This window comes from Pongo abelii, chromosome 16 (genome assembly GCF_028885655.2).
Source record: "Pongo abelii isolate AG06213 chromosome 16, NHGRI_mPonAbe1-v2.0_pri, whole genome shotgun sequence".
NCBI lineage: Eukaryota > Metazoa > Chordata > Mammalia > Primates > Hominidae > Pongo > Pongo abelii.
The window spans coordinates 62,279,045-62,293,073 of record NC_072001.2 but is presented as its reverse complement, the minus strand read 5'-3'; the positions used below and the strand labels follow the sequence as shown (position 1 = coordinate 62,293,073).

General features: G+C 39.0%; 1 protein-coding gene and 1 non-coding gene across 2 annotated transcripts in view; both read left to right on the top strand.

Annotated features, from left to right (window-relative positions):
• MYO1E (myosin IE) overlaps positions 1-14,029 on the top strand; it is a 233,980-nt gene that overhangs the window by 144,853 nt on the left and 75,098 nt on the right. Inside the window, exons 10-14 of the mRNA XM_024232358.3 lie at positions 4,622-4,818; positions 7,946-8,026; positions 8,355-8,441; positions 12,068-12,154; positions 13,804-13,971. Of these exons, the coding sequence (XP_024088126.1) occupies positions 4,622-4,818; positions 7,946-8,026; positions 8,355-8,441; positions 12,068-12,154; positions 13,804-13,971 (620 nt within the window). The remainder of the gene's footprint in view (positions 1-4,621; positions 4,819-7,945; positions 8,027-8,354; positions 8,442-12,067; positions 12,155-13,803; positions 13,972-14,029) is intronic.
• LOC112129306 (U4 spliceosomal RNA) lies at positions 9,862-10,002 on the top strand. Its single transcript, XR_002911709.1, has one exon. It is a non-coding gene; the product is annotated as a U4 spliceosomal RNA (small nuclear RNA).

Sequence of the window (14,029 nt, the reverse complement as noted above, 5' to 3'; positions counted from 1 at the left end):
AATGATAACTATGTTTCTAAACTTTGTGTACATTATCCTTGACATTTAACAAATGCACATATGTTTCCAGTAGGATCATTAACACTTGGCCTTTTAATTGTAACAGTGTGGTTTGGTGGTAGTTTCTGTTGAAGTAGACTGGATTTCTTTTGCCTTCTTGGATAGTAAAATAATTTATTGCCTCTTTATGCTTGAAAACAAAATCATGACACTGAAACAGCAAACAGTTCCCTAGATGTTTGAAGCAAGAAGTGTTTTATTGCACATTGATGTCCAGAGTTAGTAGTCTTCTCAGCCAGATGGGTAAGGCCGAGCACTGGCAACTGTCCATGAAATTCCCTGACTAGAGGCGATGGAGGCATGGAGATCGGAGAAGGCTGAGATGGAAGCCAGAGAGGTCTAGGAAATGGGCCTCCCCCCACCAATAATTTTCTTTGATTTGGGGTTTTGTTCATTTGGTAATACATTAACGTGGCTCGAGGGGGTATGCAGTGAAAGTTCTCCCTTCTATACCTTTTCTAGTCCATTTGTTCCCCTCGTCAGAGGTAACCAAGATTCCCAGTCTCTTGTGTTCCCTTTAAAGGATGTGTGTTCCAAAACAACTACACACAACCACTCTTTTTTCCCACTTTTGTGCAATAATGGGGGCTTATACTGTAATGTTCTGCAGTTGCTTTTTCACTTAACATGTGTCTTAGGCCAGGCATGGTGGCTCATGCCTGTAATCCCAGCACTTTAGGACGCCGAGGCAGGTGGATCACCTGAGGTCAGGAGTTTGAAACCAGCCTGGCCAACATGGTGAAATCCCATCCCTACTAAAAATACAAACATTAGCCAGGTTTGGTGGTGGTGTGCACCTGTAATTCCAGCTACTCTGGAGGCTGAGGTGGGAGAATGGTTTGAACCCTGGGCAATGAGCGAGTCTCCATCTCAAAAAGGGAAAAAAAATTATATATATATTATATTATATAATATAATATATATAATATAATATATATAATATATAATATAATATATATAATATATATAATATATAATATAATATATATAATATATAATATATAATATAATATATATAATATATATAATATATAATATATAATATAATATATAATATATAATATAATATATATAATATAATATATATAATATATAATATATGTAATATATAATATGTATAATATATGTAATATAATATAATATATATAATATATATAATATAATATATATAATATATAATATAATATATATAATATATATAATATATATAATATAATATATATAATATATATAATATAATATATTATATCATAAATATATATATGAGATATATATGAGATATATAATATATGATATATATGATGTATATTATATATAATATATATGATATATATGATGTATATTATATATAATATGTGATATATATTATATATTATATGTATTATATAATTATATTATATATAATATATTTATATATTATTTATAATATATTTATATATTATATATAATATATTTATATATTATATATAATATATTTATATATTTATTATATATAATATATAATTACAATATATTTATATATTATATATAATATATAATTACAATATATTTATATATTATATATAATATATAATTACAATATATTTATATATTATATATAATATATAATTACAATATATTTATATATTATATATAATATATAATTACAATATATTTATATATTATATATAATATATAATTACAATATATTTATATATTATATATAATATATAATTACAATATATTTATATATTATATATAATATATAATTACAATATATTTATATATTATATATAATATATAATTACAATATATTTATATATTATATATAATATATTTATATATTATATAAAATTAAATTATATATAATTATATATATAATGTGAGATTATGCTGTATCAATTCATAAGGAGCTTTATCTTTTTTTTTTTTTTTTTTTTTTTTTTTTTAAGAGATGGGGTCTTGCTTAGTTGCCAGGGCTGGTCTCGAATTTCTGGCCTTAAGTCATTCTCCTGCCTTGGCCTCCCAAAGTGCTGGGAATCCAGGCTTGAGCCACTGCACCTGGCTGTCCTTTTTATAGCTGCATAGCATTCCATTCATTGGCTACACTTTATTTATCTGTTGTTGGACATTAATATGGTTTCTGATCTTCTGCTGTTACAAGACTGAATGAACACTACTGAAAGGAATAGCCTTGGTTTCTATCATCTTTCTCATATTTTAGTATATCTATGGAATAAATTTGTAGAGGGAAGTGGTAGTCCATGCCTTTATAATAGAAAAAAGCAGACTTTCTCTAGCTCTTGCAGTGTAGAAAAAAAATGGTAAGATTTTCATCAGAACTGGCCTACTAAAGCAAAATAGCCATTAATAACAGCAAGCTTTTTTGTTTTGTTTTGTTTTGTTTTTTGTTTTTGTTTTGAGACAGAGTCTTTCTCTGTCACCCAGGCTGGAGTGCAGTGGCACTATCTCAGCTCACTGCAACGTCCACCTCCTGGGTTCAAGCAGTTCTCCTGTCTCAGCCTCCCAAGTAGCTGGGATTACAGGTGCGCACCACCATGCCTGGCTAACTTTTGTATTTTTAGTAGAGATGGGGTTTTGCCACGTTGACCAGGCTAGTCTCAAACTCATGACCTCAGATGATCTGCCTGCCTGGGCCTCCCAAAGTGCAGTAATTAGAGGCGTGAGCCACCACACCTGGCCAAACAAGCTTTGTTTTTACCTGACCTTAGACTAATGGAAATGTAGCATTTCCTTGGTCAAACCTTTACGTTGCTGTGAAGCTAAACAAACTAAGAAATCCCTTCTTAGTTGGATATGTTGGTGAATGTCTCTTGATTCTCACAACAACCCGACATGGATCCAGTCTGATTTATGAATGTCATCTGTCCTTACTCTGTGCACAGGAAGTTTTAGTTCACTGGAAGACATATCCAGATTCCTAGACATGTGTTAACAGTAAAACTAAACTAAGGACAATGGCCATTTTCAGATCAGTGCATTTGATTTTGTTTATATGTTCTTTCTAAAAGGAAGCCCTTCTATTGCTCAAAGCATTTTTGTGAAACACTTATATACAGGATAAATGTCTTGTTCTGGCATTATACTTTTTCAAAATGTATTCACTGACTTAATCTCATTGGAAGGTGTATACTGAGAAGTGTCAGCCCGTTATATTCTAACACCATCTGTGAAATTCAAACAGATTATCCTTTATTGGGAGACTTGTGATTTTTTAGCATTATCATAAGGCCTTTAACAAAATTCTTTTATCAGATAATTTTGGTAAAGCATTATGCAGAAAAAGAAAACTCATAGCCAAGTTCAAAATTTTCATTGCATCTATAAAAATCTTTCATTCATATTGGAAAAATCTGAGCATTCGTTCATGTTGAAGAATGGTGTCATTTATTTATATGAGAACGTTCTGCCCAGAAATCAAGAAAACCCCATTTATATCACTAGCCCTCCTTGGTAAGTTTCATGGTCTGAAACAAGATGTTGAGCTATGGAAGTCTCTGTTTTTCTATCCAAGACCACAAACTACCATACTATGTGACATTAGGGCAGGATATGAACAATACCATCCCCTTCATTTCACTCCATATGCTACCCTCAGAGGAATCTTCTTATAATGCCCCTCTTTATTAGCCATCAGGCCCCCTTTTGCCTGCAGCCCAAATATATTATGCCATTCAAGGACCCCCAGCATTAGAATCTGTCCTAACCTTTTTAATCTGACCTGAACTTTCAGCTGTAGCCAGTGCTATTCCACACACTGTAGACCGCATCTCGTCTTGATCATGTCTCCCACACTTCTGCTTCCTCCCCTTGGTACACTCCCTTCTCTCTGCATCTGCACAAATGCTATTCATCCTTTACACCCAGCTCAAATCTCTTGACTACCCCAGCAAGTAGTAATATCTTCCTGTTCTAATTTCTCCAGATCTTGTCTGTCTGTGTTACATATTCAGCTTTTCCAAGGGTTCTTTATTTGGCAAACTATTTTTGCCTCATCTAGATTGCTTTCAAGATTTCTTACATATTTTCTATCTTTTACTCTCTCTTTAGTAACCCTACACATGCTAAATACTCAATAAACATGGGATTGGTTGTAATTATTAGTTCAGTAATATCAGGTGCTTCAAAAATGATGCTATGAAAACATTGTACTAAAAAGGAAGAAAACAATATTTGGAGCCAAAGAAATGTTTCTTGATTGAGTTCCTTCCTGGCTGTCGTGCTGGAAGCTTGGAGAGATGTCCATTTTAGGCATTTGACTGTGATCTCAGTAGGAGGGATAGGTTTGCCATCCTTCTTGAATCCCTGATTTGTATTGGAAGTCTCAGTCGTCATAGGAATTGACTCATGTTATAAAACAATTGGGAAAAACAAAGGAGATGGATGTGTGTGGGATTACTGATAAGCAGCCTTCACTAGAACATAAGCTCTTGGGGCCCGTGATTGTGCCTTCTATGTACACACACGTGCATGTGCACATAAGTGCCTCCATATGTTTGTGAGATGACTTGGAAGTGTCACGATTCTGAAAGATTGTCATGTTTTGTTTTATGTTCTACAGTTTTAGCTTTTCCTGCGTATCTGCTGGGGATAAATCAGGACCGGTTGAAAGAAAAGCTAACAAGCCGGCAGATGGATAGCAAGTGGGGAGGCAAGTCCGAATCCATCCACGTGACCCTCAACGTGGAGCAGGCCTGTTACACCCGGGATGCGCTCGCCAAGGCCCTGCACGCCCGGGTCTTTGATTTCTTGGTAGATGTAAGTAACACAAGTTGATGCTGGTGATGCTTCATATCTTGGCTATAAAGAGTAAAACTAGTACGCTGGGCATGGTGGCTCACACCTGTAATCCCAGTACTTTGAGAGGCCAAGGTGGGAGGATCACTGCAGCCCAGGAGTTTGAGACCAGCCTCTGCAACGTGGTGAGACCCCGTCTCTACAAAAAAACACAAAAATTAGCCAGGTGTGGTGGCATGTGCCTGTGGTCCCAGCTACTCAGGAGGCTGAGGTGGGAAGATCATTTGAGCCTGGGAGGTCAAGGCTGCAGTGAGCCGAGATTACGCCACTGCACTCCAGCCTGGGGGATAGAGTGAGATCCTATCTCCAAAAAAAAAAAAAAAAAAAAAAAAGGTAAAACAACTAAGGGTTTTGTGTTCCTGTTCTGGCTCCTTCCTTTCACCCATTACCTTACTTCATTTTCTGTCCTCTCACTCTGCGATTGCTGAATCCTGCTTTTCCTTCTAGAACTGCCCACCAAGATACCTTAGCTAAATCTACTATGGTAACAAGTTTCTTCTGGACAAAATATTTAGTAAAGCTAGGACTAGAGACCAGAAAAAGAGGAGACCCAAAGATTTAGGAATATGTTTTTCACATATTTCTATGTTACAAATTAACCCAAAACCTAGCGGCTTGAAACCATAAGCACTTATTTTCTCAGTTTCTGAGGGTGAGATATTTGGGATCAGCTGAGCTTGGTGGTTCTGACTCAAAGACGAGGTTGCAGTCAAGACGCTGATTGGAACTGTGGTTGTCTGAAGGCTTGCCTAGGGTTGGAGGATCTGGCTGAAAGATGGATTGCCCATGTGGCTGTTGGCAGGAGGTCTCAGCCCCTTGCTGCATGGACCTCTCCTTGAATATCCTCATAACGTAATGGTTGGTTTTCCCCAGAGTGAGTGATCTGAAAGAGAGAATGAGCAAGAAGCCAGTTTTCTATGTTCTAATCTTGGACTCAGGTATTGTCACTCTGCCACATTCTGTTTATTAGAAGCAAGTCACTAAGCAAAGTCCACACTTAAGGGGAGGGGAATGAGGCTCCACCTTTTGGAGGGAGGAATATCAAAAACTTCTTGCATGTATTTTGAAACTATTAGATATTTTTGGTTATGGCATAATTATATGTGTGTGTGTGTGTGTGTGATACACACACACACACACACACACACACAGTGGGGGCCATTCGATCCAAAAGATAGATAGATGGACAGATAGATAGATAGATAGATAGACACACACACACACATAAACTCTTACATATGAATATGTATTTATATATGTATATCGCATATATATTCTGACAATTAGTCTTTCAGCAGTGTAGAGCTGCCAGTAACAATCTGTGTTAATCACTGTAGCCTCTAAATGGTAAAATAATAATAGCAGGCACTTATATAGCACTAAATATGTAAGTGCCCAGATACTGTTCTAAGTATTTTAAAGAGAAAAAACCCTCACTTAATTCTTACAACAACCCTGTGACTTAGGTATTATTATCTCTGCTTTACAGATAAACTAAGGGAGGCATAGATTGATTAAGGAATTTGCCCGAGGTCACTCTGTTATTATGTGATTGATCTAGGAGGCCCTAGATTCCTAGCTAGTTTGCTCCTTTGACATTTGTATATTCAAGCTAGAAGGACCCTAGTTAAGGGACAACAGTTCGGGCCATTCAGTCCAAAAGATCTGTATTTGATTCCAGGCACTAACATCTATGCGGCTTAAGGTATGGTTAGTGTGGTTAGAGGAGGGTCAGGCAGGACAGGGTAGGAGAACTATTCTAGGTACTTTAGTGGCTATTTAAAGGATAACATTGCTTGGGAAGGTCACGGTCATACTAAACAGAAGTCATGCAGTTAGGTTGTCCAGACCCCTCATTTTACTGAGAAGGGAACTTCAGGCCTGAGCAATGGTGGTTTTGCCCAAGGCCAGTCAGCAAGAGGGCGGTGCAGCCTGGGACTAGAATCCACATCTCTTGTCTGTTTGTTCAGAGCACCTTCCAGCACTGGGCTTCCTACCTACCTACCTTCCTTCCTGTCATCTGTCAGTTTTTTTTGTAAATAGTAAAAGTACATGAATACTCATGTAAATGATCCTAATTTGAGGTGGGATTTACTGGGCACTGACTGTGTGTTGTGTATGATTACTCATTCGCTCACAAAAGATGATATATCATTTTGTTTGCCTGGAAAACACCTCTGGTACTTCAGAATTCATCCAGGTATTCAGCACCTCAAATAATTTTTCGTTTACACTCCTCCCCCACTGCATCCCCCACCAAGCCCTCTATCCAAACCTCCCCTGCTATCATTACATCTGTTCCCATGAATTGCTTGGCCTCTTCTCACAGTGATTAAGAACACAGATTTAGGCATCATACGGCTTAAATTTAGTCCCAGACCCTGCTTCTTACATAGAACAACCTTAAGCAAGTCTTGGTGTATCCATGTAGAAAATTGGGAAAATAATGGTATCACTGCCATTTTGAGAACTGAAATGGGAATTAAGTGAAACAACACATTGAGAGCACTTAGCAAACCCTGGCAAAGGTGAATGTTCAATAGATGTAAGCTGCTTCTATTATCAATTCAAAAATAATGACTATTGTTACTATCTGCAGATAGCTCACCCTCTATATAAGCTCCTAGGAACAAGGATTGTCTTGTCCTTAGCATCCCTGGCATATTGTGTTGGGTCATCATTAAATGACTGGTGAATGGAAGACAATGGAAATGACAATTACAGATCCTTTAGTGTGGGTTCTTCTTGTGAAATAGGTTTTACTTCGATCATCCAAGATGACATTTTCTTCTAATTGTTAAGACTTCCTGAAAAAGCTGACCTGGCCAGAAATTAATGGTTATCATCATTAAGCAAACATTTTTTGTTTCTACTGTACTCGCTTTTCTGAATCCTGGTGGTTTTCCAAAGTACTCGACTTTGGACTGAGAGATTGTTAATGCAGCAAGTCTCCTGCCTTCACATTGTCCTCTGTCTCCTGCAAGCAGTAGTGTTTGCTGTGTAGAATCCAGCTTCCTTTTCCCCAGTGCATGCCCGTTTTTAGTATAAATGGAAAGGAGTTCACTGCCATGCTGTTTACTTTCTCTAGTCGATCAATAAAGCCATGGAGAAAGACCATGAAGAATACAACATTGGCGTCCTAGACATCTATGGCTTTGAAATATTCCAGGTAAGGCCAGTTTGAATAACCAGGGGTTGAGGAGGGTGACATATTTCATCTGGCCTGCAAGAAATAATTCTAGGCAATGCAAAAACAAAAAAACAGAAAACAAACCACAACAACGAAAAAAACCACTCAGGCTCATTTTTGCCTTTGTGAATTCTTCATGTACCTTTACCAAATTAGTTTCTCCTAAATATAAACTTCTTTCTATTGATGCATCCAACATTTCTATTAAAACTTTTCATATGAAGACATTTCAATAAATCACTCCAGAAATGACTTTTAAATGATTTTGTGAAAGAATTACATGTGAATAACTTTTTTTTTTTTTCAGAAAAATGGCTTTGAACAGTTTTGTATCAATTTTGTTAATGAAAAACTGCAGCAGATTTTTATTGAACTGACATTAAAGGCAGAACAGGTAAGCAGTCCCTCTTCCTTCATCCTATTCTATTTATAATTTATTTTGTTTAAAAGGGTATAGATTTCCGTCTTTTGATAATAGATTTGGGTTCCAGTCTTATATTAGGAAATGCACCTAATAAAGTCAGGCAGAAAAACCATATGCCGTTGTGGCATTTTAATCTATGAAATATAAATACCATCTGCAGCATTTGCCTTCTTCTTTAAGCAAATGATGCTGTGGTGTTGGACGTAAGACTGGCTGCTTTTACTATACTGACTCATTGAGTATGTGGGAAATGGGAGCCTAGTTCCAGCCCCGACTGTCTGTGGCATATACTGTGTTCCAATAAAAGACTTGGTTTCCTCAGATCTACTCCATTTTCAATCTTCCCTAACAATACATGCATTTTTAACAAAGCTGGTATTTGAATACTTACCTGAGGTAACATGCCTTGCTATAGTTTCTTCTAAAGTTCAGTGCAGGCTGGGTGCTGTGGCTCATGCCTATAATCCTAGCACTTTGGGAGGCCGAGTCGGGAGAATTGCTTGAGCCCAGGGGTTCAAGACCAGCCTGCGGGACAAAATGAGACCCCATCCATACAAAAAAAATAAAATAATTAGCTGGATGTGGTGGCATAAGCCTATAGTCCCAGCTACTCTGGAGGGTGAGGTGAAAGGATTGCTTGAGCCCAGGAGGTTGAGGCTTACATCATCACACCACTGCACTCCATCCTAGGCAATAGAGCAAGACTCTGTCTCAAAAATAAATAATAGCCAGGCGCAGTGGCTCACGCCTGTAATCCCTGCACTTTGGGAGGCCGAGACGGGCAGATCACTTGAGGTCAGGAATTCGAGACCAGCCTGGCCAACATGATGAAACCCCGTCTCTACTAAAAATACAAAAATTAGCTGGGCGTGGTGGTGTGTGCCTGTAGACCCAGCTACTCAGGAGGCTGAGGCAGGAGAATCGCTTGAACCCGGGAGGCGGAGGTTGCAGTGAGCTGAGATCGTGCCACTGCACTCCAGCCTTGGCGACAGAGCGAGACTTCGTCTCAAAATAATAACAATAATAATAATAATAATAAATAAATAAATAGTTCAGTGCCGTTTCCATTGTTTCCTGATAGCATATTGTTTAGGATTCCTGGGGCCACCATAACAAAGCACCACAAACTGAGTGACTTAAAACAGTAGCAGTTTCTTCCCTCCCAGTTCTGGAGCCCAGAGTCTGAATTCAAGAAGTCCTCAGGGCCACACTCCTTCTCAGGATAGGGGGGAGAATCCTTCTTCTTCTAGTTTCTGGTGGCTCCTGGCATTTCTTGGCTTATGGCAGTTTGACTCCAATCTCTGCCTGTGTCTTCACGTAGCCTTTTTCAATGTCCCTCTGTGTCTATATCCAAATCTCCATCTCTTTTCTTTTATGAAGACGCCATTTTAGCTTTGCGCAGTGGCAATATTTTAGCCAGGGAGGTTTATCTGAGGCATGATTATTGCTAATTGAAAACTTTTCACAATACCCTGCCATGACGACTTGAAATATAGTCGGCATTGACAATTTTTGACAGTCTCTATGGAGAGTGAACTATAAAAAAAAAGAAAAAGAAAAAGAAAGACACCATTTTTTTGAATTTCGAGTTCACTCTAAACCCAGGATGACTTATTGTGAGATGCTTAGTGAATTACATTTACAAAGACCTTATTTCCAAACCTCACATTCTGAGGTTCCAGGTGGACGTGAAATTTGGGGGTATACTATTCAAGCCATTACACATATCAAAGGCTGTTTGGAGTCATTTAGTTATGGAAGTGTTTATGCCTCTGCTTAGGAAACACCATACCAGGGGGTTTCACGTGAGCTTCTGCCCTGGAACCTGCCCTTGGTTGTTTTGCTGTAGCTACTCTAAGGGGTGGGGTAGGCTAGAGGTTCACATGAAACCCATTGCTACCATTGCCATCTAAGTCCCTACCACGTCTAGCCCAGTCTCCTGCAGTAGTCTCCTAACTTGCTTGGTAGTTTCCATATGGGTTTCCCGTGATCCTCTAGCCTTCCCCAACCCTTAGAGTAGCCAGAGCAAAACAACCAAGTAAGAGCGCAATAGCCAGTGAGATGGGATGGGGGAGGCAGGGGCTAGATCATATGGGAACTTGTAGGGCATGGCTGAGACTTTGGGTGTTACAGTAAGTGGAATGAGGACCCACTGAAGAATTTTGAGGGAGGAGTGGCATGATCTGATTTGTTGTGTTTTTGAAAGGGTCACTCTGGCTCTGTAGACGTATAGAGTGGGGTTAGTCAGGGGAAAGCAAACTAGAATGGAAGTTTAAAAACCAGTGAGGGGGATACTGCAGGAGACTGCGCTAGACATGGTAGAGACTTAGACGGCGATGGTAGCAGTGCAGGTGGGGAGGGGGAGTATCTGGAGAGTGAGAGCGTGGGACTTGCTCAAAATAATTAGCAATAGCCAAGAAAGTAAGAGCAATCACGGGTGATTCTTAGCTTTATACCCTGGATAACAGGACCGATGGTGACACTATTTACTGGAGGGTTAAGATTAGAAGAGGGGTTGTTTGGAGGTCATGGGAAATATGGAATCAGAGTTCCTCTAAACAGGTTAAGTTGAAGAGGCCTATTTATTGTACATCCAAGTGAAGATGCCAATCTGTAGAATGGATTTGAGTCTGGAACCCCGTGGCGAGGTATAAACTAGAGAAATAAATTCAGGGGTCATTAGCCTGTAGGTGGTATTTAAAGCCCTGGGATTGATTGAAATCACCTAGAGAAGGAGGGCTGAGAAAATGAGAAGGCTGGAAGATTGAGCCCTGAGACTCTGCTACATATAAAGGTCTGGAAATAAGAAAGAGCTAGCAAAGGAAGCTGACAAAGTGAAACCAGTGAGGAAAGAGGAAAAAACCAGGATGGTGTCATAGTGTTCAAGTTAAATGAGCAACTAATAGATTGAAGAACCTTCCCATTAAGTACCTGGATGCTAATCTGTACTCCTGTCCTATATTCAATTTTTTTTTTTTTTTTTTTTTTTTTTTTGAGATGGAGTTTCGCTCTGTCACCCAGGCTGGAGTGCAGTGGCACAATCTCGGCTCACTTCAACCTCCACCTCCTGGGTTCAAGCAATTCTCCTGCCTCAGCCTCCCAAGTAGCCGGGATTACAAGCACGCCCCACCACACTCAGCTACTTTTTTTGTATTTTTAGTAGAGACAGGGTTTCACCATGTTGGTCAGGATGGTCTCGAACTCCTGACCTTGTGATCCGCCCACCTCGGCCTCCCAAAGTGCTGGGATTACAGATGTGAGCCACCGCGCCCAGCCCTATGTTAAATTTTAAGAGTTTTGTGATTTTTTTGTAACTGGATTAATCAGTTCGGTGCTACTAAATTGTAGTTTTCTTTGGCCAGAAACAATTGTGTGGTAACAATTTCATAGGGTTCAAACTAAACATAAAAATCATCAAGTCATAAAATGTTCCTTTCCTGTTACCTCTTAGAAAATAAAAAATTAAAGTCTCTGGTCTTTTTTGAAGGACGTTCAGGTTTTTCTCTTTTATGGGAATTTTTGTCCATTCAGGGTCTGTCTGTGCAGAGCTCTTGCTGTTTGGGACATAATGTGAGTTCCTGGTTTCTGTGTTGCAGGAAGAATATGTTCAAGAGGGAATAAGATGGACACCCATTGAGTACTTTAATAATAAAATCGTATGTGACCTCATAGAGAACAAAGTGGTAAGTGTTGGTTTAGTATGTCTCTTCACTGCTCACAGGTTTACATTAAGTGAGTTTTTATTCTCTGTGTCATTGTTTCAGAACAGGCAAAGTGACAACTCTGATTTGCAGAGAATTTGAGCAGTTGTACTAATTTTCTGTATGTGTGAAAAGAGAACAGTAGGGCTTTATTCTGGCAGTAAATATGAACATGTGGATATGAGTAAAATGTCAATTTACAAATGGAAGTTGTTATTGAATTCTAAGAGAAGACAGGATTACATGTTGACTTAGCATGAAAAGAGCCATAAAATTGGCCCTGTGTTCTAGTCCAACTTCTAGGACTTTAGCCTTAATGACTGATTCAGCCTGGTCATGGTGGCTCATGCCTGTAATCCCAGTACTTCGGGAGGCTGAGGCAGGTGGATTGCTTGAGCACAGGGGTTCAAGACCAGCCCCAGCAACATGGTGAAAACCTGTTTCTAAACACAAAATTTAGCTAATACAAAAATTGTATTAGCTAAATACAAAAATTAGCCAGGCATGGTGGCACGCACCTGTGGTCCCAGCTACTCTGGAGGCTGAGGTGGGAGGATCGCTTGAGCCTGGGAGGTTGAGGATGTGGTGAGCTGAGATTGTGCCACTGCACTCCAGCCTGGGTGACAGAGCAAGGCAAGACCGTGTCTCAAAAAAAAAAAAAAAAGATGATTCAAAATAAAAGTGATACAGAACAAATATCTCTATAGGATTTTTTTATATATGTAAAAGCCAAAAACTGGAAACAGTAAAAACATCCGTAGACAACTTATTTATTTATTTATTTACATGTTTATTTATTTATTTTGAGAGGCATCTCGCTCTGTTGCCCAGGCTGGAGTGCAGTGGCGCAATCTTGGCTCGCTGCAGTCTCCACCTCCTGGGTTCAAGCGATTCTCCTGTCTCAGCCTCCTGAGTAGCTGGGATTACAGGCATGAGCCACCACCCCTGGCTAATTTTTGTATTTTTAGTAGAGAGGGGGTTTCACCATGTTGGCCAGGCTGGTCTCGAACTCCTGACCTCGTGATCCACCCACCTCGGCCTCCTAAATTGCTGGGATTACAGGCATGAGCCACCATGCCCGGCCAGACAACTTAGTTATTAAACAAACTATAGCGTATCAGAACAGAGAAATATAGCCGTTAAAATAGTAAGTGTGAAGAATGTGTAAAACATGAGGAATGCTTATAAAATAGTGCTGTGTGAAAAAGGAAATGCATTATAGAATGCGTACACTAAATAACTGCATAAATGATGCCTATATGTGTAACATGCTGAAAGAGTACATTAAGAAATAGATTAGGTCAAAGGAAAATGTTTTTACTTTTGGATTCTTAAGCAAGTCAATTTGGCATGAATATGAGTGAGCAGATAATGATCTGTGCATGACTCTTGGATAAAACTTCAGGGAGTTAAACAGCGTTTTGGAAAATGGAGTTTCCTCCCTCTTTAGATCTAAGTGGTGACTCCCTATTTGGGACTATTAATTGCATTCTTGCCTGAAGGGGAAGACTGACTTTCAAGATGGTATCTTAAGTCTGGGGAGCTGTTTCCTTGCCTAAGAAAGGACCTGATAAGCATTGTCTGTTTTGGAGAGGTCAGTGACTAGGGCCTTGCCTTCTTGCTCCCATCAGAACCCTCCTGGCATCATGAGCATCCTGGATGACGTGTGCGCCACGATGCATGCGGTGGGTGAGGGGGCAGATCAGACGCTGCTCCAGAAACTTCAGATGCAGATTGGGAATCATGAGCACTTCAACAGTTGGAACCAAGGCTTCATCATTCATCATTATGCTGGGAAGGTATGGCCAATATCCATTTTAATGTCTATCTGTTTTAAGCCTTTGGGTCTGTGATCTG